Genomic DNA, 27,161 nt, shown 5'->3' with positions numbered 1-27,161 from the left:
GCATGTTTGAGGAGAAGACAATAAAGCCAACCTTCGAAGGGTGAGTGAAATTCACTTGGAGGTGGCCAATGGCATATTGTATCTGAGCCTAGAAGCTAAGAGGACAGTCGGGGCCTGGTACAAATTTGTGAATATTCATCTGCAGGGGACAATTAAAGTTAGGACTCTGAGAGATGCTATTCATCAACTTATCCATGAACCACAGGCCTAAAATGAAGCACCGTGGGTGTACGGTTTTGCTTCTTGGGGCTGCAGTCTTGGGGTTGCCTTCCCAGCTGTATTAGTCCATTCTCGCATTGCTATAAAGAAATACCCAAGGCTGGGTAATTTATTTTAAAAATGAGTTTCATTGGCTCATGGTTCCACAGGCTGTACCAGAGGCATGATGCCGTCATCTGCTCAGCTTCTGGGGAGACCTCAGGAAACTTACAATCATGGCAGAAGGTGAAAGGGGAGCAGGCTCATCACATAGCCAGAGCAAGAGCAACAGAGAAAATGCGAGGGGAGGTGCCGCACACTTTTAAACAACTAAATCTTGTGAGAAGAACTCACTCACTATCACCAGAACAGCACCAAGGGGATGGTGCTAAACTGTTCGTGAGAAATCCACCCCCATGATCGAGTCACCTTCCAACAGGCCCCACCTTCAACACTGGGGACTGCAGTTTGACATGAGATTTGACTGGGGACAGAGGTCCAAACCGTTTCAACAGCTGACCATGTCCTCTGTCTCCTAGAGCCTCACTAATGGTGAAGGACTTCTGGAGCCCCTTCTTCTCAATTTCCCCTTTCTGAGTGTGCAGTACTCCCCAGCCAGCCTCTACCATGTCCACTGTTCTTAGATGGCCACTGTGGCAGGGAGGTCCCAGCGGTCAAGGAAAACCTCTTAGCACTTTAGGCATCAGAACTGGAGAGGTCCCAGTGTCCAGTACCGCATTTTATAGATGGAAAAATTAAGATCCAGAGATGAAAGGGCTCTATCAAGGCCACAGAACCCACCTCTGGCACTACCCTCACAAGGCCATCCCAAGCTCCCTGACTCCCAGCTGGGCTCCTCTCCATAAGCTGAGTGCGGGTCTGTTGTCTTACAGGACTACACGCGGGTAGTATGCCCTGTGATTGATATTATTAACCTGGACACCTTCACCTACATTGAGTCTGCCTCGGAGCTCAGAGGAGGTGAGTCAGGCTGACACCTCCTCCCCAGTAAGGACTTTCATTTACTCCTAAGCATTGCTTTCAAGCGGGTAGAGTGAAGGAAAAGCTCTTAGTGGCTTGTCGAGAATGCTCATCCTTCAACCTGCACTATAATTAGCTTAGCTTGGCCCTTACCACCAGGGCTGTGGAAGGAAGGGCTAGAGGGTGGGCAGGATGCTCCCAGCACCCAGAGCTCCAGCTCTAAGACAGGACTTACCCCAGGGCCCAATAACATGATGAGAGCAAGGGTTTCCTAGCTACATGGGGCCTGATGCCAGCAACAGGCACCACCTTCTCCTAGAGACATGTGATTATTCTGTTAACAGAAGTATGAACCCCTAGGGAAGGGAGCATGTCTGGGGAGACCCACCCCAGCTCTCCACCCAGAGCCCACTGTTGCCCCCACTGCAAGAATGAATTTTAGTTGGCTCAGGTAGTCTAAGAGCCTCTCACAAACCTCCTGCTCACGCCTTCCTGAGACTTAGGGCCAAGGGCCACATTCCATGACTGTCCATTCTATCACCCTCAGGCCCTACCCCCAGGCTTTTTATCCTCCACCCTTCATTTCTAACCCTACACAACAGAGAAGGATCAGAGAAGCAGTCATGAGTAGAGGAAGAGCAGGAAGCTGTGAAGGGAGCTTTGGCAGCCATGCTGCTGATCAGCCTAGGAAAACCTATAATATCAGGGACCAGAGTCTTTGAGACCTGCCTCTCCAGGACCCGGGTACATTCATGACTTTCTGGAAAAGGCACAGAATGAGCAAGTGCTTTTGAGAGACCAAAGCAGCTGGGTTCATGCTGTGTTGTAGGGTTTGACTGGAGCCTCCACTTCCAGTGGGAGCAGCTGTCTCCAGAGCAGAAGGCTCGACGCCTGGACCCCACGGAGCCCATCAGGTAAGTGGGAAAGGTCCATGCAGGGGTGGGGGGACCATCACCACTGGGTCCTGTCGAGTGTAGAGATGTGCTCAATATCAGATGTCAAAGCATTGAGCAGACAAAGGGAGCCTTTTGCCACACCGTCTCCACTTTTGCCTTTATTTTAGGAGGTTTCCATCCTCTTGGGGACTTCTAACTAAGGGGATGGGGACTGGCAGAAGTGTGTGCTGAGGTGTGCTGCCCACCCTCATGCATGCCATGATGTCCTTGTGCCTCCTGCTAATGTTGGAGTCCAACATTGGTTGAGTGGTCCCATTGGGCTTCTAGCAAGGGGAATGTTGGTCCTTTAGGGCCAGGAGCAAAGTCCCAGGGTCTTGGGTACCAGGATTCAGCCCAGGGAGGTTGGGTCAGCTGCTGCTATAAGTGGAGGCAACATTAAGGCCACTGTGATGTATTCATAAGCACAGCTGCCCTGTTGTGTGCAGGAACACGACAGTGGCATGAACTCTGGCAGCTTTGCCAGGCTGTGGATAGCTTTGTCCTGACCCACAATCTCTCCTCCAGGCACCTCTGTGACCCCAGCATATGGTGGCTAGGGGTTTGCACTGGGCCTGGGGACCAACTGAGGGCTTGGGGTGGAATAGAGCATAGTGGTCACCACACAGAGGAGCTTGTGATCTCAGCATCAAGAGTGATGGACTTGGTATCCTACCTACTAGATAGTAAACCCGTCCCAGGCCTCTTGGGAATATTTAAGCTAAAGCAAGTCTGCCTCAGGCGGGGCAGCAGGAGGATAAGAAGTGCATGGATAGATATAGAGGCCATTGGATTTCTCAGTCCAGCAACTTAGGGATGCCCAGGAATAGTCAAGGGCATCTCTGTGTCTCTGGCACTGCCACATAGTAAATATTTCATCAGTTTTGTTTCATTGCCTTAAATCAAACCGAGGACCAAAAGGGCTAGCAAGAACTAAGAATGGGACTGTGAATGGTAAGCTACCAGATGGGGGTGGGGACTCTGAGAACTCTACTCTGGGGCAGGACCTTGGTCTCCTCTACCTGATGGCCCCTCCTTGCTCCTCCAGGTTTCTTTATTTGGAGAGATACCAAGAGGGAGACTAGAGCCAGATGGTACCTGGGACAAAGTCCTTCATTTCTAAAGGGAGAGGGAGGAGGAGCTTCTTCCCATGCTGAGCATCACACAGCTCACATCAGCTCCTCACCAGAGGCAGTACATGGTGTGGGCATGGGAAGAGCAAGGGGTCAAGGTGATGATGTGCAGCTCCCATGGGGTTTTCCTGCCTCTGTCCCAGGGGAGGCATTCTCAGGACAGGTTCTCTTCTTGTGGGATACCTCTGCTCATCAGGGAGCACTTATTTCCCAGGATGAAGTCAGTTCTCAGGAAACAGCAGGATGTGGCAGCATCTGGAGACCTGGGCTTCTGACCACCTGTCCGTCAATTACTTGTTTGATATGGAAGAAAACTCCCTTCACCCTCTGGATCCACTGAATGGGGGCCAGGTCTCTGAGGGCTTGCCCAGCTACCAACCACTGATAATTAGCTTGGAATCTGCTCCCCTCCTGCCTTCTTGGTAGCTCCTTTTCAGGCATTTCTCTGGCATCTCTCCAGAGAAGGTTGGGGGCTGGGGCCAAGAAAGGGGAAAAAAAAAGATGAGGGTATGTGAGTTTGATAGAGCTGCTGTAACCGCGTACCACACCCAGGGCTGCTTAAACAACAGAAATGTATTGTCCCGCAGTTCTGGAGGAGAGGTCTGAGATCAAAGTGTCCACAGGATTGGTTCCTTCTGAGGGCTATTCTAGGCCTCTCTCCTTGGCCGGTAGATGGCCGTCTCTTCACTATATTCACATCCTCTTTTTGTGTGTCTGTCTCTGAGTCCAAATTTCCCTTTTTTATTAGGACACTAGTCATACCTCATTTTAACTTGATTACCTTTGTAAAGACCTTGCCTCCTATTACAGTCACATCTAAGATACAGGGAGTTAGGACTCCAGTGTATCTTTTTAAGAAGGAATTCAACCAATAACGAAGGCATAAAGAGGAAAAAAAAAGGAGAGCCAGTTTCAGGAAATGGATGTGCTGCTACCAGGGCTGCCTCAGCTCCTCTCCTCTGTGTGGTCAGCATCCCACTGTTCCTTCTCCCAAAAACAGAGCTCCCAAGAGAGCCCTGCTGTGCAGAGCCTGTGGCAGAGGCTGGGGAAAGAACCTCCCTAGGTCATCAGAATAACTGGGGTCCTAAGTGAGCTCTGTGTCCCCATGGGAGGTATGCTAATGAGTGAATTTGCCTGTCTGCAAGGTCAGGAAATTTACAATCACGGGGGAAAACCCTGGCGCTCGTTCTCATTTTAGGTAACTGGAAAATGTATTGTCCTTTCTCGAGAGGAAGAGAAATGGGAATAAAATGGAGCTTTCTTTTCTTTTTTTTTTTTTCTTTTCCATTTATTTTGTTGCATTTTAGGTTTTGGGGTATATGTGAAGAACATGCAAGATTGTTGCATAGGTACACACGTGGCAGTGTGATTTGCTGCCTTCCTCCCCATCACCTACATCTGGCATCTCTCCCCTTGCTATCTCTCCCCAACTCCCCACCCCCCACCGTCCCTTCCCTATTTCCCCCCAGCAGACCCCAGTGTGTAGTGCTCCCCTCCCTGTGTCCATGTGTTCTCATTGTTCAACACCCACCTATGAGTGAGAACATGCAGTGTTTGATCTTCTGCTCTTCTGTCAGTTTGCTGAGAATGATGGCTTCCAGGTTCATCCATGTCCCTACAAAGGACACAAACTCATCGTTTTTGATGGCTGCATAATATTCCATGGTGTATATGTGCCACATTTTCCCTGTCCAGTCTATCATCGATGGGCATTTGAGTTGGTTCCAGGTCTTTGCTATTGTAAACAGTGCTGCAATGAACATTAGTGTGCACGTGTCCTTATAGTAGAACAATTTATAATTCTTTGGATATATACCCCGTAATGGGATTGCTGGGTCAAATGGAATTTCTATTTCTAGGTCCTTGAGGAATCGCCACACTGTCTTCCACAATGGTTGAGCTAATTTACACTCCCACCAACAGTGTAAAAGTGTTTCTATTTCTCCACATCCTCTCCAGCATCTGTTGTCTCTAGATTTTTGCAGTCTACCCATCTGACAAAGGGCTGATATCCAGAATTTACAAAGCACTAAAACAGATTTACAAGAAAAAAACAAATAAGCCCATTCAAAAGTGGGCAAAGGATATGAACAGATACTTTACAAAAGAAGACATACATGAGGCCAACAAACATATGAAAAAATGCTCATCATCACTGGTCATCAGAGAAATGCAAATCAAAACTACATTGAGATACCATCTGACACCAGTTAGAATGGTGATCATTAAAATGGGAGTTTTCTTCCCCCAAAGAGGTTTTCTTTCCCCAGATGGGAAATGGGTGTTCTAGACTCAAGGGGCAGAAGAGTTTGAGAGTGATCTCCACCGCCCCCACCAGAACTGATCCCCTCTCTTTTTCTTCCAAATGCACAGGACTCCTATCATAGCTGGAGGGCTCTTCGTGATCGACAAAGCTTGGTTCGATTACCTGGGGAAATATGATATGGACATGGACATCTGGGGTGGGGAGAACTTTGGTGAGTCCCTGCCTCTGCATCCTGACCTATGCTGTTCTATACACCCTGGGGCTGGGGTGGGGACCTCTGTGGTTTTGGATCCAGGGCCAAGCTGTCAGAGAGTCACACATGCTTGGGATGAGGTCCTGGGAGATGGTGAGTTACTCCTTCAGGTGAAAGCTGGTAGGGTGCTGAAGGAATAGTTGTTGGAGGGTGGTGATAATGAGGGAATCTGTCCATGGGGTTGCATGAATGTTGAGGACCAGGGAAACACGCTCTGGCAGACTGTTAGCGGAAAGCTGAGATGCAACAGCCAGGAAGACCAAGGAGGAGCACCAAGTCTGAGGGGTCAGATACAGGCTTGAACTAGGAGTGATGCACTTGAAAACCTGGAGTTGGAAGGAGCTTGAGGAGAAAGAATGAGGAACAGGAGCAACGGCGACATCCATTAACATCAATTAAAGTCTATTAGCTTCTGTGATTGCAGCACTCAGTTTTGGGTAATGAGGAGGGTCTGAGGATATTTCACCTGTATTTTATGGTGGGAGAGGAAGGAGTGAGGGAGGGGGGCTGGGCTAAGGACCCAAAGCTGTACAAACAGGTGATTGGGTCCAGTCATGGTGGTGTAGAGCTGAGGCTTGCAGCCACAGGAGAAACAGCACAGTCAGAAAGACCCATTCCATCCGGCTAGTGATACTTACTACCTCACCTCCCTTGCGTATTAAAGGTATTAAAGGTATAACTTCAGGATATTAACTCTGCTTCTTGGGGTTGCTAAAAGCCACTGAAGTAAGTGTGTAAAATCTTGGCAGCATGCAGGCATAATACATGTTAGTTTCCTCCAGCAGGTGAGACCTAGGAGATCACAAGAAGCCGCACGAGGGCGGGGGTTTGGGTCCGTTTTGTTCCTGGCTGTCTCTGGTGATTAGCATAGTGGCTGCCAGGCAGGAAGCCCTCTGTAACAATTTGTTGAATGAACACATCACGGTGGAGTAAAAGGGAGCATCCCAAAGTGTCAGGACACCTCCCCTCTCTGGGCACTGTGGCACATGTCTGGTGCGGGCTCTCTGAGCAGGGGCGCAAGCCAAGAGAATGATCCATGGGGCACATCTGGCATTTAGCAGTAATCCGTGCGTTGTCCGCTGCCATTGTTTTCTCCTGTTTCTGCTTCCAGGGTGTTTTATGGCTTTCTCCCTCAGTCACTAAGAGTTATTTCCCGGAAATTTATGGCTTCTGGCCTGACCCACAGCATCTGTTCTCCCAAACTGGGCAGTGTAGAGAAATGCATCAGAAAAGTCAGTCTCCTGCCATACAGGGTCCAGACTGGATGCCCAGCAAACAAAACAGGAAAATACCCCAACACTTGCACAAAATCGAATCCTTTCCCTGGGACCCAGCCCACGAAGGCCTTCCAGAATGTGATAGGGGACTGTTGGTGTGGGGTTTGAGGCTGGGTCTGCCTCCACCAGCCCAGGAAAACTTGGAGCAGATGAACCTTTGGTGTTCTCAGTGAGGCAGGGATTTCTCTCTTGTGGAACAGAGCCTATTTTTATGTTTTGACAACCTCGGTATTTCTTATAGTTAGTGATTTTTTCCAGCCTTTCTCTCATCCATGAGATGAATCCCTTCTACAGCATTTCTTATAGACAGCAGCCATCCAATCTCTGCACAAATGTTTCTTTTAATGATGCATTCACTATTTCACAGTTTGGTATATTCTGTTGTAGATACATTTTTTGTTGAACTATTAGAAAATTCTTCTAAGTCAAAGCCCAGCTACCCCATCTTCTGCCTGTCGGGGCTTGTTCTGCCCTCTTGAACTGCACAAAGTGAGTCTGATTCTTCTTCCACATGGAAGTTCTATTTGGATTCAGGCAGCCTGAATTTTAAGGACGGCACAGCCTGGTCCATTTTGGTTTTGGTAGCAATACCTTTCCTTGTAGCAATGTTAGCACACATCTGCTCAAATCAAGTCACAATCTCATCTAGCTGGCTTCCAACTCTTTTGGTATCAACACGAGCTGATTGAAATAGAAAAGTTGGAAAGGGTGCTGGGAGGTGTGGGGGAGACATTTACAATCCCTCACAAAATTTTTAAACCACAAAAAAAGCACTGCCAACAGCCATCACAGGAAATATTTCATTTTCCCCACCCCAACATCCTATTATGTTATAGCCAGCTAACAGCACTTTGAAAGCCATTTCTGGATTTTGGGTTTTTTTTTTTTTGGCATTTTATATGCCAGAAAATGCAGCACTTTTCCAGTGATGGCTGTATCACGTGGACAGTGTCACATCTGCAGGCAGGGATGACAAGGCACCTGAGTACATGAAGGGGGAATTTGAAAGAGGCTACCCTGTGAAGATCAGGGATTTGGATGGGTTGTGTGAGTGATGCCCAGATGCAAAGGGGAGATGGCACTAAGAGGTGAAGAAAGAAATTCTGGCTCCAGAGTGTGGCAGGAGGGGCCTTCTGCCCCCAAGTCACCAAGTCCTGCAGATCAGCTGCCCTCCCTCAGCATCACTCACATCCGTCACCTTCTCTCCATCTGCTCCAATACTCTCCTTAGTGGTCCTCCATCTCTACTGTACTATCAAATCTGAGCTCTCACACTTCTGCCAAAGTGCTCGTTCTGAAATGCAAACCTCCCCACCCCTTCCTGGCCTGGCATTCTCAGGGGCTCCCTCTTGTCCTAAGGGAAGACCCACACTCCTCAGCTGGATTCCTCCCTCCCATGGCCTTGCCTGCCTCTCCAGCCTCATCAGCCTTATCCTGCCTCAGTCTTAGGTCCAGAGCAACTGTCAGAACCTCCCACCCTTCCCAGAGTGAGCCCAACCCACTATTAGAACCTAGCTTCCCTTTTCCACCCAACCTACTCTGCAAGACTCAGCTCTGGGGCTGCCTCCTCTGCAAACAGGAAGCCTTTCCTTCCCTCTCTCTGGCCAGCCCTCTCCCTCACTCTGCACCCCTCAGCACCCGGTTCTCTTTTCCATCAATGCACTGAGCCCTTGTATGCATTTGTCTCTTTTTTCATCTGTGCTTGCCCCTGGCCTTCTACCAAACTTGGGGCTCCTTAAAGTCAAGATCATTCATCTAATTTCTCATTCTTGAGCCCGTGATGGTAGGAACTGCTCGCTAAATGCGGTTTCAAAAAGCCAGAGACTAAATGGGAAGGGGGTTCAAGATAAGAAGGGCAATATATATGAGGCTCCATTTAAAATAAGTTTTATTGCATTAAATGGAGCTCTAGAGAGACATGTTTAAGGGTTTCCTTTAAACACAAGAATAACAGCAGCTGATAGAGACATCGTTCCTTTCTAAGTAATAGAATTTCTGTGAGTTCTAGATATGTTTGCATATGTTGTGTTGACTTTATTTCACAACACAAAGATGCATGAGATGATTGGGACAGGCTCTGGCCAGGGTGACCATGACCTACTCAATAGCACGTGGCCCCTGCCCTGCAGGAGTTAGAAGCAGCCGATGATGGATTGGCTGTGGTGGCCATGTGAAAGCCCTGTCTCACATACTCACATGCCCTGACCCCAGTGCCACCATTTCCACAAAGCATTTCTAAGGTGAGCTGAATAGTTTTGATCATTACATGTGCATTTCAGCTTGTGAGCAGATGTTAGGCAAATGTGGCTTTTAGATTTTTTTTCAGAAGTTGATTTGCATTAAAATTGGATGCTTAAACTGCAATTTACATAACACAGGGTACATGTAATGTAGCCACTTACTTTGAGCTGCATCCTACTTTTAGCTGTTGGTCTTTAGAGATAAAAGGAATCTGTTGCACTGGTATAAAGTGTGTGTGTGTGTGTGTGTGTGTGTGTGTGTGTGTGTGTGTAGGGGTGGGGGGTGTGTGTGTGGGTATAGGTATGTAGGTGGTACATGTTCCCAAAAAGCCATTGGCACATATATGAAGGGCAAATATGGGAGTTCTGAATTTAGAATAGGGGATTTCCAAAGCACAGCAGGCACAAAAGGCTGCTGAGAAGAGAGAGGTGAGGTGGGGCCCAGAGAGGAATCACCACCACCTGCTGTCCCGGAAGGTAGCCAGGGACACCAGGCTATGTCAGGCTCAGCTCTCCCAAGTGTGTGAGTATGTGTGTGGGGGCAGGGGATGGGTGTGGAGGCAGGATGGGGGTGTGTTACGGGAAGAACTGTGGAATCAGGTAGGCCTCAGTTTAGATCCTATAATCATCACCAAGCATTCGTAGGCCTGAGTTTAAATCCTGCAATCATCTCAGGAAAGTTACTTCATCCTTGGGAAAGTTACTTCACCTCACCGAGCCCGTTTCTAAGTCTTTAAAGTGGAAACTGATCCCTGTAAAGGGAGAACAGGGCCCCACACAAAAGATATCCACACCCTAATCCCTGGAACCTGTCAGAATATTAGCTTACATGGCAAAGGGATTTCCCAGGTGTGTTTGGGGTCATTAATCAGTGACCTGAAGGTACAAGATTATCCTGGCTTTTCTGGGTGGACCCAATTTAAACAACTGAGCCCTTAAAAGCAGAGTACTTTCTCAGGCTGGAGGCAGAGGAGAAGTAGCAGATGCAACCAGAGAGATGTGAAGCCCAAGGGACCGACCACGGCTGCTGGAGGGGGTGACAAGGAAGTAGCCGAAAGAGGCCCCAAATTGCCATGTGGAAAAGGGAACCTCAGTCCTGCACCCCCAAGGAAAACTGAGTTCTACAAACAACCTAAATGAGCTTGAAAGCAGATTCTTATTCAGAGCCTTCAGAAAGAAGCCATCCCGTTGACACCTTGATTTCAGTCTGAGACCCTAAGCAGAGGGCCCCACCAAACCCACCCACTAAGTTTGTGGGGATTTGTTATTGCAAAAATGGAAAATGGGAGTAGTCCCCACATCACAGGGCTATTGTGAAGATGAATTAGATAATGAAAGTGACTCTGCTCCATCAAGGTGGGCTGCCTTCTCTTTTAGAGAGCAAGATTTGTTGAAAGAGGATTGTGTGTGATCTGCTGGAGTCGTTTATTCCTTGACTTTCTCTTTCACCCTCACCCTTTCCATGATTAATGGCTCAAGATCAGGAAAATGGCCTCCTCTGAGAAGAGCATCCAAATGTGATAGAAAATTATCTTTTCTGCCAGATGGAGAGTAAAGCTAATGCAGTCAACACTCTGTTCTTTGTCTGCGCTACTAACTAAAGCCCCATGACCAAGGGAGACCCCTTGAGACCATCCTTTCCTGCTGCTTCTGAATCTCCCTAAGTGTAATTGAGTCCCATCAGACATTGGTTGTTCTGTTTGCATAGGGAATATGAAAAGATAAAGGCTGTCACCTGGCACTTGCAGTTGTATGGCTGTTCAGATCATGGCATGCTTGTGGTTAATACTTGCCTAGAGTAGGAGGTTTAGATGGAGACTTGGTTGTCCCAGTTGTGGGTGAAATGCAATTTTGCTCACAGATTCAAGGCAATGTTTTGTGAGCCAATAAAGAATAATAACAGAGCTTGCTTTCTAGCTCAGTAGATGCTGAGAACTTAAAAATCACTGAAAGGCAATGTTCCCCATTGTACATAAATATGTGTGGACTTATGAATGACAATAGCCAGGTAAGGGTCTGTTTCTCTGTTTCTCTCAGAGAAACAGACACTTGTATATTGTATATATAGTAGTGTGTATCATATGTATAATGTATATACAATACACACACATATACATTATATGAGTTTCCATTTAAATTGTGGTACCAACATGCATAATTCTATTTGCTTTTGTTTAGAAACCAGCCTATAAAATGAAATTAGAACCTTGACCAGTATGGCCAAGCAGTGGCATATGAATAGCCGTGGTTTGCTTCCTGGAGAGAAAGCTGCCCCTTTTCCCCTTAATTCCTGTCTACCATTCATGGGCTTGCCAGGAAAGAGTTAGTTCTGGTGAAGAGTTAGGACCCTGGAGGGGTGGTGAGAACTACTGATCAGCTGATGGAGACACAAAAGGAAAGAGGTGGAAATGGAGGGCAGGAGGGCAATTTGCTCTCAAATATTTACCTAAGGTTTAAAGAAAGTAAGATGATAGCAGTGCCCCCAATGAGGATGGAATAATTACACATCTCCCTGCCTGGAATTCAAAGTGGATTTGGGTCTCCGTGAGGTGGCATTCATCACCAGGGAGATTATGTGGGTGCTGAGTCAGCAAGAACCCCCTACAAACTCCCTACACAAAATTTTTTTGCTCCCTCCTCCCTCACTTCAGAAATGATGACTCTGCAGGTGCTACAGCCTTGAAGAGCAGAGCCCCTAAGCTGTACTTGGAAGGCCCACTGTCTCACACCTGAATCTACAGCCTTTCTGATGGCACTTGTGCAAGCCTCCTTCACGGGGCCTCAGGACTACAAGACTGTCCCAAAGGTCTCAGCAGATATGTGCAAACCACCAGGCCTGGCTTGCAGTCCTGAGAGGATACACATCATTTTCTTGAAGTCAGTGATACAGATCAGGGTAGAGCACCTGTATGTCCTAGGTTTTAAATATCCCATGTTGTAGTCCCTATAAATCATGACACTAATCTGAAAACTCCAAGCCGCGCCCCTCAGACTGCCTGTTGACTCTGGTGGCAGCACAGCGATCCACGTCAGGACATGTGCGTCCAATAATTCCAGGCTTAAACATCTGAACTCCAGAGTAGAGACACTCTTAGCTCATCTCAGGCTGCAGGCTCCTCTGGGCGGCAGCAGCCGGCCTGAAGGAGACCTGAGACAGACATCCTTCAGGACTGGATGAGTGAGTTGACAGGGTAGGAATGTGACAGCTAGCTATATATTTGTCACTCTGGTTAGTTTGTGAGTGCCTTGAAGTCAGTATCTTTGTATCCACAGCTGTACTGGCTGGTGGAAGATGTTCAGTATGGAGGCAGGGTGGCGTCAGGTACAGAGCATGAATATTGGAGCTGGGGAGATGTGCTTCCCTGCCTTTGAATGCCACCAGCTCCTCGCTCTCAGTTGTCCTATCAGAGCGGCTTCTGCATCGCAAAATAAGAACATTAATAACAATGGAGCAGGGTTGTTAGGACTAATCAGCTACTGCCCGTCTGGCCCAGAAGTACATGAAGCGATCATTTTCCTCCCATGGCCAATGCTTGCAGAATTACAATACTCAATTTTCGCACTAAGGCAATGGACATAAGAAAATGAGAAGGAGGAAGAATGTCTTTAGAGGAGGCAGGCTGTAGTGGGCTGTGGGAAGATGCTGAGGGCACAGGAGACATTTTGGGTGTGATAATGTCCCATGCATCTCAATAGATACCTCAGCCAACTATGGGAAGTTGGTGCCGGAGCCTGGGGCAGAGTTGGGGCTTGTAGGATGTAGGTGAGTTGTCAGCATAGAGAGAACTCTGGGACCAGAGAAGACAGCAGTGCCAGGAAAATGCTCAGAGGCAGAGCATTGAGGGGATGTAGGAGGAGAACATGGGGAGACCAGAAGGAATGTAGCAAAGGATCAGGGCCAGACAATGGTGCTGGCATAGTTGGCACCTGTGCATGACTGTGGCAGACAAGAGGGGTCAGTAGATGGAGAGAGAAATAAAGAGCTGGGAGGAGGGAGCATAGGAGAAGAAACAGCTAATGGGGAATGGGGGTGGGGCATGGGTGGAGGCACAGGTTGGAGGGATTCACTTTGCAAAGGCAAAGGGACATATGTCTCATTTGAATACAAGGAAAGGAAGAGGCCGTAGATGAAACACATACATATCTTTAGAAGAAAACTGGCACAAAATGTGTAAGTTATATCTGGTGAGCAAGGACTCCATCTCTAGTGTTGAGGAATTGGAGGGTTTTCCTTTTTGGGAACTGGAACAGACCCTGTTTTGAGTCTTTGGAGCACAGACATGAGACTTAGTTTCACACGTGCTGACACAGCTCCACGCACCGACCCCCAGGTTCCTCAGTGTGCTGACTGCAAGATGGGGATGTGGGTGCCAGGCAGTTGGCTGAGCTCACTCCTTGCTCGATGACTCATGTGAAAAATGATTCAAACAGTGCCCCAGCCAAATGCCAACTCCCTCTATACCATGGGACTTTATGGAAAGTCGAAATCTCAAATGTGAAGTGCACACATTTTGGGTGTTTCCTGCAGCGTGGCGGAAGATGGGAAGAAGCGTCTGTAAATGATCTAAGAAATTAAAAGAGGGGCACAGGTGGGTGATGTCCATGTTTTAAAGAGAGTGGCTTCAGAGGAATGTCTTATAATAACCGCTGCTGATCTTTCAGTCATACTTAGAGTTTACACTTGGGCCTGCTAACCCTGAGGCTAAGTTCTTCCTGTTTCCTTCCCCCCATGTTATCGCCATGATGCCGTAGCAGTCATGAGAAGTCCTCTTTTCCTCCTTGAGTCTACACGGTCCCCACTCTGAGGGGAATCCAGGCTTCATGGGAGTGAATAGCGGTAGGCAGAGGGGCAGGTACAGAGAAGGTGGTAAAGTAGGGCTAGTGTGAAGGAAGTCTTAGGAAATGTGTGAGGAGACAGGTAGGTGACAGGTAAGGGTGGCTGGGGACAGGTGAATGAGAGCGGGGTGTAGGACACATATGTGATATGAAGGCCAGGTGCAGTGGCTCACACCTGTAATCCCAGCACTTTGGGAGATTGAGGTGGGCAGATCACGAGGTCAGGAGTTTGGGACCAGCCTGTCCAACATGGTGAAACCCCATCTCTACTAAAAATACAAAAAATTAGCTGGGCGTAGTGGCAGTCACCTGTAATCCCAGCTACTCAGGAGGCTGAGGTAGGAGAGTTGCTTGAACCCAGAAGGTGGAGGTTGCAGTGAGCTGAGATTGTGCCATTGTACTCCAGCGTGGGCCACAGAGCAAGACTCCATCTTGAAAAAATATATATATATGTGATGTGAAGACCCTGGAATACCTGCATCCTTGTTCCCTGCCCCTGAACACACAGCCTGCCTCCACAAGGCCCCTCATGGAGCAGTCACGTGCTCAGGCTTGACTTCAGAAGCATCAGCCAGAACAGAATATCTGTAGATCAGGAGCTGCCTTTTCTACCCGTGGCAGGCTCAGGGAGAAGCAGGGAGCAGCCTGTTCTCGGTGCGGTCAGTTAGGGGGTACATCATCTGTAGAGAATTTAAGAGCAATGTTAGCACTAACAGTCATTCTGCCTTTGAATGCCACCTTGCACTGGCAATTGTAACCAACGGCAGTGATAAAATTCCCTCCCTCCCCCCCTCGGTATGCCTCTGCCTCCTTCTCAGGGCAGAAGCACTGCTCCAAGCCTGCTGGGGTGCAGTCCCAGGGAGAAAGACACTCATCCCAGCCGCCTCTGCTAACTCTATCCCACCCACCTTTCTGAGGGCCCGTAACAGCAGCCAACCAGGAAGAAATGGGTGTGTGTACAAACCTAGGAACACCCGCAACAACAGCTTTGAGGCTTCCAGCATTTTCTAGAGCTGCTTTCAGCTCTAGTTAACTGCATAGACTTTCTCCTCCTGGGTTATGATTCAGATGGCTCTTCCCCAATGGTAGAATCACATTCATTGTGAAAGGCGCTTTCATGTACACCTTGCCCTGAGGCCTTCTGGGGACTCAGTCCTCTCTGTTGCATCCTTGCCATGACATTTTCTAGACTGTCCTGAGTCTTCTCATGATGGTCATCTGACCCCTGACTGTTAGAAAATTTTCCCGTATTCTCAAATGGAATTTCTTTCTCTTGGTCCTGACTTTAACCCTCTGGGATCACAGGGAGTGCGTCCAACCAGACTTCCACAATGAACTCTTCTGCAATTTCAAAGGCCACTCTCTTGGTGCCCCCAAGGCTCCTCCTTTCCAGGCTAAGACACTGCAGCAGAGCTCCTGCCCCCACCATGCTGGTCCCTGAATGTGCTCCAGGGGCCAGCGTGCTGGTTGGTACTGTTTCCAGCCAGCTCATTTATACCACCCTCCAAAGTGGTAGGACTATTCCCATTCACAGATGGGGAAACCGAAGTCTCCCAGTCAGTGAAGCCTACAGACTGGCTGCAGAGTCTGTTCTTTGACCTCTGTGGGGGCCTCACCGTTTCATTAGAGCTGGGGCCTCCAAGCTGGAGCAGCCTTGCTAAGAGGTCATAGGAGGGGCATGACTGTCTTGCAGAAATCTCCTTCCGAGTGTGGATGTGTGGGGGCAGCCTGGAGATCGTCCCCTGCAGCCGCGTGGGGCACGTCTTCCGGAAGAAGCACCCGTACGTTTTCCCTGATGGAAATGCCAACACGTATATAAAGTAAGTGCTCAGGGGCTCAGTGCAGTGGGCGGCAACACAGGCAGCCGTGGCTGGGGGACCGCTGGTGAGGGTTGCAGCCATCCTGGTGCTCTAATAGGCTGCCTGTGTGATTTGGATTGGCAGAGGCTGTACCTCGTACTACCCAGACTCTGCTTGGGGAGGGAGGGCAGGCCTGTAACATCCAGCGTTAGGGCCAGAGGCTTTCCTCATGCTTCTGAGGCTTCGGAAGGCCCCACGTGAGGCCTCGTGGGCTTCAAGTCACTGGTCAGTGCCCTCCTGCAAGGCATGGGCTCCGGATATTTAGGGTTGTATGGGCTGGGGGAGGGGCGGCCCTTTTAACTTCAGAGTTCTAGAAGAGCTGCTGCCCTCACCTTTGGGCTGGGTCACAAAGGGAGAGGTCTTTGGGCACATGCAGGGAATGGGAAGGCCCAAGGGATGCCACTTAGGTGCCTGGCAGCACAGTCGAAGGGTCCAGGCTGGGGCAGGGCCTGAGACCCTGTGCTCCTGTCTGCTGCTGCTCTCTTCTCCTGTCTGGGGGGTGGCTCTTACCAGGGCCCAGAGACCCAAGGGTGCCCACTTGCCTGTTCCCTGCTTCCTCCCTTCATTTACTCTCCCTCAGTTTCTCCACTTTGATCTTCCTCTTCTCCTTTCAAACTTTATTTGTGAATATTCCTCTTTCCATCTTTTCCTCTTGATTCTGTCTTTCCCCCACCCTCTGTCTCAGCATCTGATAGCTTCACTCCTCCACGTGGTTCCCTCTTCCTTTTTTCTGTCATTTGGTCCATTGTGGTAGGGGGAGCTGCGTGCATCACGTCCTGACACTGCCACCCCAACACAGCTGTCCTGGAGGAGACATGGGTCTGAGAAATCGGGAAAATTGGCCACATCTTTTGCGAAAACCTGGAGGGCAGGGGTGGAGCGATGAGAAAATCAGCAGGCCAGGGAGCAGCGGGGAACAAAGCAGGGCTGCCTCAGCTCTCGGGTTTTAAAAAGTAAAGGTGAACTGGGGATGTCTGGCACAGGGAAGAGGTGGCTGTGCAGGAGCCATGTGGCCTCCTGGAGCAGGGCCAGCCTGGGAATGAGGGGCAGAGCCTGGGGCTCCAGACAGTCATTGTCTTTGAGACTGGGCCCTGGCCAGTGGACATCCTGCATGCCACTGGTGGGTCATTCAGTTTCTAGAGGATTGTGGCACAGATGTCTGCTAAGCAGCTTCCAATGTGCTGATGGCTAGGCCAACAAAGGGGCCAGGAAGGTGCTGTTAATTGCCTCCAGTGTCCCACGGACCAGGCTGTGTGTGTACAAACTGTTATGGCAGGTCCCAGCTTAGAAGGGCTTGCCATGCTCTTCTCTTGAATGCTTCTGCTCCAAAGCAGAACTAGCATCTGAAAGAGCACCCCCTTTACGGGTGGGCCCCACGTTCCCCTACTTGGCGTCAGCAGGTACCACTGCTGCCCAGCCCACCAGCCACCTGACTGTTTTCTGACATTTGTTCCTCTTTTCTGGGGCTCTTTCTGGGACCCATGATGACTGAGGGATGTCATCCTTAGTGTGTGTCTCTCTGTCTGTCTCCTTTTGTGTGATTTATGGGGGTCAGAGTCGGGGAAGATAGCCTGATTTTAAAAACTAGAGGGCTAGCGAAAAGTCTAGAAAGAGAAGCCTGATTATTTAGTTCTTTTTACCTGCAGCAGGCTACCTGCACAGCCTGCAGGAAGACCTGTGTGTGCCGACTTTCCCCTTGGAGAGCTGGGCCCTGAGCGCTTCCACTGTGGTAAAGAACAGAACCTGGGAGCAAGAGCCCATGGACAGCCAGGGGCGAGACGGCCCATGCAGGCCCTGCCGTTGCATTCTTGGTTACTGGCAGTGAGGGCATGTGTCAGGTTCCCGAGCCTTTTCTCCCTATTTCTTTGAGAGCTACAGAAATTCAGTTTCTGGCACAGTTTTCCTGGTCTGCATCTCTTGGGGGAAAGTTCTTTGTTGTTAGTAAAGGTGAGCATCCCTTATCCAAAAATCTAAAATCCAAAATGCTCCAAAATCTGGAACTTGCTGAGCACCAACACGATGTCACAGGTGGAAAGTTCCACAGCTGACCTCATGTGACGAGTCACAGTCAAAATGCAGGTATACAACCCAAGGTTTATTCAACATCCCCAAGGGAAAAATATAAGTACCTTCAGACTATGTGTAGGAGGCGTAGGTGAAGCATGAATGAATTTCGTGTTTAGGTGTGAGTCCCATCCGCAAGATATCTCATTATGTGTATGCAAATATTAAAAAAAAAAAAAAAAAAAAAACCCAAAACACATCTGTTTCCAAGCATTTCTGTGAAGGATACTCAATTCGTACTAAAATCTTGTGCCTTGGGGCAAAGACCCCTTTGGAGATTGGGTGGGGTTTGGGTGGTCTCAGTGCGCTGGGAGCAGTGATGATAGTGGGTTGACCGTGGTGGCCCCCACCTGGGTGGTGCTGCCAACTCAGCCCACGCATGTGTATTTAAACTGGCACTCACAGGCCCTCTCAGACGGCCTCTTACTGACGCTCCTTGCCACTCTTTGTCTCCCCAGGAACACCAAGCGAACAGCTGAAGTGTGGATGGATGAATACAAGCAGTACTATTATGCTGCCCGGCCATTCGCCCTGGAGAGGCCCTTTGGGAAGTAAGTGTCCCTTCACGTTGTGGAGGACAGAGAGTCCACAAGAGCCCAGCTCATAGGACTGAGGCAAATGGGTCCTGATGGACCTGTCATCTTGGCTGCCCTGAGCTCCCACTGGGCCCAAGGCTGTGGCGGTTCTTTCCTATTCCTCAGAGCTCATGCCCAGTTCTGGACGTGCAGGGCTTTAGGCAGTCCTGTGGAATGACTCCCTGGCAACCCAGAGTGCCAACTCTAATGGAGCTGAGCTGTGGCTTGTGCAATGGACCAATTTTTCCTGCTTTTTACAGAGAGGAAGGATGCAGGACTAGACAGCCTTAGTCCTACCAGGTGGGACTTCCTCCCTCCAAGTTCTAGGCCATCCAAGCCTAAGCTCTCTCCTTCCTTGGAGGAACAACATGTGTACAAATGTCCCCTACAGCAGTGCTCAAGTTTCATGGGAGGAGAGGACAGAGAAAGGAACGTTTATTAAAAGCTGGATACCATTACATAAGGCATCTCATTAATCCTCCCAACTCTGAGGAATGGGCATAATGACTCCTAGTTTACAGATGAGGAGACTGAGGCTTCCACAGGTTAAGGTTCTTGCCCTAGATGACACCATGTCAGAGGGGGATGGAGGCTCAAACCACACCTGTCTGATTACAGTAGAGAAAAATAGCAGCTTCACTGATGTTATCATTTATGTTTCTTTGGGGGGAACCAATGGCTTTTTGTCATACTAACATCACCCACTCATCATATGAAGGCTGTTGAGCAGATGGGTTTTTTGCAGCCTAAACTTCATAGGTCGAACCCATCACCATGTGGGAGGATTAAATCAGAACCCACCAAAATGGTTTGCACCTCTAAAACCATAAATCCATGCCGCCCCTCCAATTCTCTCACTCCAAACCTCCAAGGCATTCGTTTTCAGTCCTCATCAGAACTTCCAATCTGTTGGCCATGCCGGCCACATCCCCCTCATTCCCTTCCCTCTCTAGCTTGGATTCTACTCTTTTAAAAACCGAGCTCAAAAGGTCTTGTCCTCAGACCTTCTGCCCTATTGTCCCTCTGGCCACACCGTCCCCACAGTTCATCCAGGTTCAACCCTGGGTGAACCTGACTTTGCACCTTGTCCTCCCGTGCACACAGGCTGCTGAACAGAACTGGGAATGCCAGCTGGTGCTACTAATAATACACCATGGCCGTCAGTCTCAGCAAGGCCTGAAGTCTGCCCACTGGCCCTGCTGCCTCTCCTAGCTAGCGTCCTCCCTCAATCTGCATTAAACCTCCACTCTTCCCAGCCCCTAGTCCACCCTCTTTTACTGGCAGCAGATGACACCTTCTGTTTTACAGATGAAGTAGATGACATCAACTTCCCAAAACAAACCAGCCCATTAGCTTCACTACATCTGCAGCATCCTTCTCTGTCTCTTGTCTCAAAGGACAGTGTGTGCTTCCTGCTGTGGTCTCCATCCCTCCACCTGTACTATGGATGCTCCATTCATCACTGCATTCATTCATAAATCAGCATTTATTGAGTTCCCGCTGCCTGGATTCATCTCCTCTTGCCTCCTGGTGCAGGGCCTTTAAAACATTAATGTGCACACAGATTTCCTGGGGATCTTGTTAAAATGAAAATTCTGACTCTGGAGGTCTCTATTTCTAATAAGCTGCAGGCAAGGCAATGCTGCAGGCCTGAGTGCCACAATTCCAGGAGCAAGTTCTAGCGAGGAGGTTCCCAAGCTAGTCTGCTCCTTGGAGTCCCTGGGGAGTTTAACCCGACTGCGGTCTGTGCCCCTCCTCCAGAGAGTTGATTTAGTTGCTCTGGGGTGTGGCCTTGGCTGCAGAGTTTTTCTAAAGACCCCACATCAGGTGATTCTAACATGGGGACAAGTTTGGGAACCACACTCCTAAGGAAGCTTTGCCCTCTGGGTACCTCCACTCTCTCCCTGATCCCTGTTCTCTCCTCTACTGCATTATTCCCATCAGCGTTTAAACTTATTCAGTGTCTTACATCTTAAAAAAAAAAAAAAAATAGGAGGGGGAGGAAAGAAAACAAACTACAAAAACCCCCCTTCATTTCAACATTGCTATCATCCACGCCCTATCTTTTCCACTCCTCCAGTGCCCAGCTTCATGAAGCAACGATCTGCCTTCCTCTCTCTTCTCCCTGTCCTCACTCCTGGCCCCTAAGGCCTGAGAGTGCTCCCACCTAGCTCCCTCGTGACTTCCTTGCACCCTCTACCCTGTACTCTCTCCTCTTACACTGCCCCATCAGCACGAGTCTTCTCCCACCCCCGGCCCCTCTGGTGTTTCCCAGTCCCCAGGCTTCCAGAACTCTGCAGTCATGGCTTTTCTTCTGCTTCTAGGCACTGCTGGCTTGATCCCATTTGCTGACTTAGTTTCCTTTTCCTACTCCTTGTATGATGGTCTTCCCAGAGGGTCCGTTACAAAGCCTCTTCTTACTATAGTCTCACTGGCTTTAAGCACTATATCTATGCTGCTGATACATTTGCATCTCTATTTCCAAGCCAGACCTATCCTTTGAGCTCCAATCCCTTCTATCCAATTATCAACTGGACACCTCCACCAGGGTATCGCCCTGGTACCTCCAACTCAACAAGTCCTAAACTGAACTCATGAAGTTTGCTCCTAAATTTATTCCTCATCGTATATTTCCCATCCTTGTGAAGAGTTTTCCTTGCACCTGTTGCCTGAGTCAGAAATCTAGGTGCCAACATTGAATCATTCTCCTTCTCTTTCCCATCCAAATGATAACCAAGTCTTGGTAACACAGCACCAAGTGTTACCTTCATGCGCCGAGCATGCAGGCCCTTACTAAACACCGAACAGTCAGCATTTTAGAAACCTGACATTCTTCCCGTCTTGATGGAGCTTAGAGTCTGGTGATGAGCTGTGGTTGGTGCTCTGTAAGAAGAAGTTCTAGTGCAATCTTGAGGTGGAGAGTGGAAGTAAGTAAGGCTGGACAGGAAGCAGGGCCAGTTCTGTGGGTTTGCCCAGGAAGAACAAGACATGAATGTAACTTAAGTGGGTGCCGGCAGTGCAGATGGAGAGCAGTGGAGAAACTCAGCCTGTCGTTCTTCATTTCCACCCCCCACTTCCCTGTTTGAAAGCATGAGCCGCACCTGAGTTTCCACAGCTGCCTCCTGACTACCCTCCCTGCCCCAGCTCTGCCCATCAGAACCATTCATGGACCAGCAGTGAGATGCTCTCAAAGCATAAACATCACCACCTCTTGCCCTGCTTAGAACCCGTCAGTTTCATCCCAGTGCCCTTTGAAAGAAAAGCCCAAACCCCTTGGCAGGGCGTCACAGGACCTTTTATGGTCTGTCTTTGCTCTCAGCTCAGCCATTTCCCCTCTTCCGAATCACCTCCATACATTCGAATACACATCTATTTTAAGATCCTGTGGTGCTCTTCCTACCAGCAGAACTTCTTTCATGTCTTCACATTTGCTCATCTCTGCTCTCCCCACTGCCTCTCGCAGGGACCCCTACCACTGGTTTCTCTACATAATGTCCCCTTTTCCTTCCAGATACCAGCATCATTATTACTACCTGACCACCATGGACCCGACAAACAAGGGTCCCCCTCTGAGGTGTTCCTGTAGTTCCCTCCTGCTCATCCTGTGTCACCTGGGCTGTGGTAGCTTGTTTCATTATCTTTGCCTATTGCTCAAATGCTTTCTGTAGTATCCCACATTGGGTACAATGTCTGACACATAATAGGTGCTCAATGAATATCAGATAAATAAATACATGACCGGGCCCCTAAACCAGCCAAACAAAAGGAGGTTTTGAGGCTGTGGCAGCAGGGAGTGGTGTTTCCATGGCAGAATCCAAAAAGAAAATGTGAATAAGTAGGCCCAGAGCCCTTGTGGTGAATTATTAACAACACACTGAATGTTCTTCAGCTTTGTTTTGTATGAAAAGTAAAAACACCCCCAAATTCCATCTTCCAGTGAAAGCACCAGTCCTCGCCGTCATGACTGCACCATTGTGAGATATTGCTAAGTATTTCCACAGCTCTGTCTGCAGTTATAGAAATCTGTTCTTGCTTAGTTTCCCCAGCACCCTCCAGAGAGATGTGAGCACCGAGCATGGGCATGGGTTGCACTTTGTGCTCTGAGTCGCTGCTGGTGCCTGCCTCTGACAGCTGTGTTTTGTCTTTGTGTCTGCCCACAACCCCATTGCCCCCAGTGTTGAGAGCAGATTGGACCTGAGGAAGAATCTGCGCTGCCAGAGCTTCAAGTGGTACCTGGAGAATGTCTACCCTGAACTCAGGTATCTGCCCTACCTGTTGGCGCTTTGGCTGGCTGCAAGGAGGGGCCCTCAGCTGGCTTGTTCTAGAGAGGAGACTGACATTGACAAACTGGATGAGGGCTTGTATGTATATCCGAGGTCTAAGAAGACCGGTTGGCTCCCCTGAGCCCCTAAATCCAGCAGGGACCTTATACTGAATCAGTAGCAAGAGGGATTGCAGTTAGCCGGTAGCAGTATTTCTCAACCACTTGGCTTTGAGCCCTGGCTTATGGACTCACTGACACCAGCACCATCTCAGGGACTCATCTTCCTCTATGGCTCCTGGGTCTTTCTTTGCTGCCTCATTCTTAGTAGCATCCTGCCCTTCTCTGAGCAATGTAGATCAGGTTGAGCTGGCCTGATCAAAAACAGCCCAGGTTGAGCTGGCCCTGCCATTCTCAGAACACTGCCCACCCTCTCCAGCTGGTAGTCTTGCTAATCCAATGAGCAATGGACTCACCTCTCTCCCTGTGACTCTCCTCCAGCATCCCCAAGGAGTCCTCCATCCAGAAGGGCAATATCCGACAGAGGCAGAAGTGCCTGGAATCTCAAAGGCAGAACAACCAGGAAACCCCAAACCTAAAGCTGAGCCCCTGTGCCAAGGTCAAAGGTGAAGATGCAAAGTCCCAGGTAAAGTAACTGGCTGGGGATACAGGACCATGTGTCACATTAGAGGGAGGTGGCCAGATGACTCTGCCTCCATCACCTGCCAGATGCCCATTTATTCCCAGAGATCAGCAGTGGAACATGGGAGGTGTGATCCCCGTACTCTGCCACTGTGTTTACACTACTTGCTTTCCAATTGCATAGAGTTCCTCTGAAAGACAGCTTAACAGGCAGCATCCTGCCTATAGGAAATTGCCCATTAAGTTAGCAGGAGCTTAATGAGTTTCTTGTAGTTGGTGCCCTACCTGCTGGCAGCAACCGTGGGCAGGGTCAGGCAAGGCCAATGGCAGAGCTGCCTCGCAGATGTGAAATGCAAAGGGGGAGAAGCTGCTGCTGGGTGACACTGCCCCCTGAGACAGGACAGAATGTCTACTCTGTGAGTCTCCCAGCTGATTTAAGCTGTGACTGGCAGGTAGTCACGTCAGATTTGGTAAAACCATCGCTGTCCGATACCCTGTCTCTGGGCAGCGTCCTCCTTCATCCCCAGCTTCAGCTGTGCATCTCCTGCCTCCCCTAAGTCTGCAGGATCATTTGTGGTCCCATCTCTGAAAGGTTTCCTGTGCTTTACTTGATTCATCAACAGAGTACCTCCCCCTCCCTGCCATGTTTTTTGAGACAGTATTCTCCCATCTGAGGCTAGAACTCCTGCTTTAAATGTCACCAACAAATTCACAGCCTGTCTCATAGCACTTGGCTTGCTGACTGTGTTAAAGCACGGTGGCTCACGCCTCTTATTCCAGCACTTTGGGAAGCCAAGGCGGGCGGATCATCTGAGGTCAGAAGTTCAAGACCAGCCTGGCCAACATGGAGAAAGCCTATCTTTACTAAAAATACAGAAAAATTAGCCAGATGTGGTGGCATGTGCCTGTAATCCCAGCTACTTGGGGAGCCGAGGCAGGAGAATTGCTTGAACTTGGGAGGCAGAGGTTGCAGTGAGCTGAGATTGCACCATTGCACTCCAGCATGGGCAATAAGAGTGAAACTCTGTCTCAAAAACATAAAGCACATTCATCTATGGCTTCTTGCCTGGCTCTGTGGCTCGGTGCAGTCCCCTTCTCCTACATTCCTGTTCCTTTCATCTGTTTTCCTTGCTGACTCTTCACCCACACGCTCATACCTTCTGGCAGATATTCACCAAGGTTCTCAGCTCACTGTTCTTTTCTCTACAAACTATTTCTTGGAGATTTTCTTCATGCTCCCAGCTTTGACAGTTTCCTGTGTATTGATTTATAAATGCCGTATCTTCACCTATCCATGCATTTAGTCATTCAACAGATACTTCTCTGCTAACTATAAAGATGCAGAGACGAAAGACTAGGTTGCAGGCCTGAAGAGCCCCTCAAAGGGCGTGACGCAAAAATAAACTAGAAAGTAGCCATTATGATGTCATCTCTGTCCTGGGTGGAGTTTTGTTCAGGGTACCATAGAAGTTGCAAGAGATGGCATCCAAGTTAGGTGTGAGGCTCAGGGAAGGTTTCTAACAGGACTTGGAGATGAGTTGTATTCTCAGAGATGAGTAGAAATTGGCAAGGTTGGGAAGGGAAGAGAAGAAAGGGTGGCCCAGGAAAGACCTGGAGCTGAGCAAGGACACTGGCAAGGATGCCGCCTTTATAGGGCTGCAGAACGGTGGAGTTGGAGAGTGGGATGTGAGGGGAGGGAACAGCAGGTGGTGAGGCTAGAGAGGAAGCAGGAGCCAAATCCTGGTCTCTCTTCCCATGCTGAAAAGGGTACGTTTGTCCTCGGGAACAGGATGCTATGAAGTCCCAGGAGAGGGTTGGGAGTTGCAGATTTGCAGGTGTTGCTCTCCCACCTGGACTCTCTCAACACTGGCGGATCGAGTGAGTCCCTGGCCATACTGAACTCACTTGTGACTCAAGTCAACAAACAGTACCCTGTCGGGTACCCTGGCCACCTCCTTGTCCCACTAACTCTCTCCATGTGACCCCCTTCTCCCAGGAGCCCCAGTTCTAGTCTGGTCCTGTAACTCTTCTTTCTCCTGCATTCCTCATTGTCTCGTTTCTTAGTAGAAGGGCTGCTCTTAGATCCCATGTTCACTTCTTTATGCTAGATCCACATTCCTCAATCTCAGCACTCTTGACATTTGAGCCAGACGTTTCTTTATTGTAGGGGCTGCCCTGTGTGTTGTGGGTGGTCTAGCAGCATCCCTAGCCTGTGCCCAGTGTTGCCAGCAGCACCTCCCCACAACACTAGTCATGGCCATCAAAAGTATCTCCGACATGATTAAATGTCCCCTGAGGGATAAAACCACCCCGGCTGGGAGCCCCTGGGTTAAATTACAGCAACAGCCTCCACTCGCTTCTTCTCCCTGGCTGCAGCCCTGCCCTCACTCCTGACATTACATGTGGTCACTAACCCCGTTGTTCCCAGTCTCAGTACAGTCATCAATGGCTCCTGTTGTCTACCACAAAAGCCAGACTCTTGGCCTTGGTCCTTGAGGCATCTCAACCCAGCTCCAGCTTGCTGTGTCTTTTCCAGGAACCGTATCTCTGCTTTAATGGAGCAGGGGAGGGAGCTGCTTGAATCAGACAGGAAAAGGGAAAGGAAACCGAGGTGTTGATTTTGCTTTAGGCGTGAGCACTTGGCTGAGAATGACATAATTTGCTCAAGTCGCATTTTGCAAAACGTTATGAGTAGGTGACATACATCCCTCTCTTCTGAATCTGTGTGTGGGTGGTGCTGGTGGGCAGTGCTGGTGGGCTGCAGCCAGCGTGTTGTCTTCCCCCTTACCCTGGGGCAGGAGTGTGCTTGGTCTGTTTCCAACAGAACAGAAGGCTTTGCTGGTACCTGACACCTTTGACTGCATGAGGAAGTGGGAGGAAAGGAGCCAGGTCCCTATGGGCCTCACACAGGGGCCCTGCAATGTCCTGGCCCTGAGGAGAGTTGTCAGGCCTTTATTTGATCAGAGGGTAATAGTGCCCTTCCCAGCTGACCCTCCTATCATGTGAAAAAGGGAGGAACAGCAGTCTTCTGCAGGCAGCTTACATTCATCCTGGGCATGGCCTGCGCGTGAGCAAAGCATCTTCTCTGGAAGATGGTACTGAGCTGCCCCTCCTCTCTACCTTGGAGAGAACAACTGGATTGGTGTTGCCACAATGTGAATATAGGGTGCTAGGGGAATACTCTGAGACAGGACAATGCTCAGTCCACTTCACAGACTGTACCACAACCCAGAGGCCCCTTCTGCTAGGGTGCAAGGTGGTCTGAAGCTGGACGAGATGAGCCCCTGCCCTCCAGGGCCCATGGTGTGACTCACATACATTTCCAAGTAATCTGGAGGTGTTAAACCAACATGGGACTGATAGAAACCCACATGACTATGCCAGCTAAGATAATATCCCTGAGTGTGTGCGCGTATGTGTGTGTCTAGTATACATTATCATAGGACTGACTTATATGACCTTTCTCCTCTTTTCAGTGTTCTCTCCTCTGTCTTCCCGCTTCCCAACCCCTTCTGCCAACAATGGCCTTTGTTGCATTCTCTCCTCTTACGGCTGCTTTGCCTCCATCACCTCTTCCTCTCTGTCCTCCTACTTGTCCTGACTCTTGGCCTATCCAGAGGGAGTCACATCTGCCCCTCAAACGCC

At 49.3% G+C, this 27,161-nt stretch overlaps 1 protein-coding gene across 2 annotated transcripts in view; it reads left to right on the top strand.

The window, feature by feature from the left end:
• Positions 1–27,161, top strand: part of GALNT14 (polypeptide N-acetylgalactosaminyltransferase 14) — a 233,210-nt gene that overhangs the window by 196,107 nt on the left and 9,942 nt on the right. For both annotated transcript variants that reach the window (XM_032239220.1, XM_032239219.1), the window contains 7 exons: positions 1,092–1,179; positions 2,009–2,093; positions 5,618–5,721; positions 15,809–15,935; positions 18,497–18,589; positions 22,789–22,872; positions 23,376–23,520. In XM_032239220.1, coding sequence (XP_032095111.1) covers positions 1,092–1,179; positions 2,009–2,093; positions 5,618–5,721; positions 15,809–15,935; positions 18,497–18,589; positions 22,789–22,872; positions 23,376–23,520 — 726 coding nt within the window. The remainder of the gene's footprint in view (positions 1–1,091; positions 1,180–2,008; positions 2,094–5,617; positions 5,722–15,808; positions 15,936–18,496; positions 18,590–22,788; positions 22,873–23,375; positions 23,521–27,161) is intronic.

Source organism: Sapajus apella, unplaced genomic scaffold, assembly GCF_009761245.1.
Source record: "Sapajus apella isolate SASKATOON/1434 unplaced genomic scaffold, GSC_monkey_1.0 scaffold44, whole genome shotgun sequence".
In the NCBI taxonomy this organism is placed as follows: Eukaryota; Metazoa; Chordata; class Mammalia; order Primates; family Cebidae; genus Sapajus; species Sapajus apella.
Note: the sequence above shows the minus strand (reverse complement) of the source record. Positions and strands in the feature narration are given on the sequence as shown.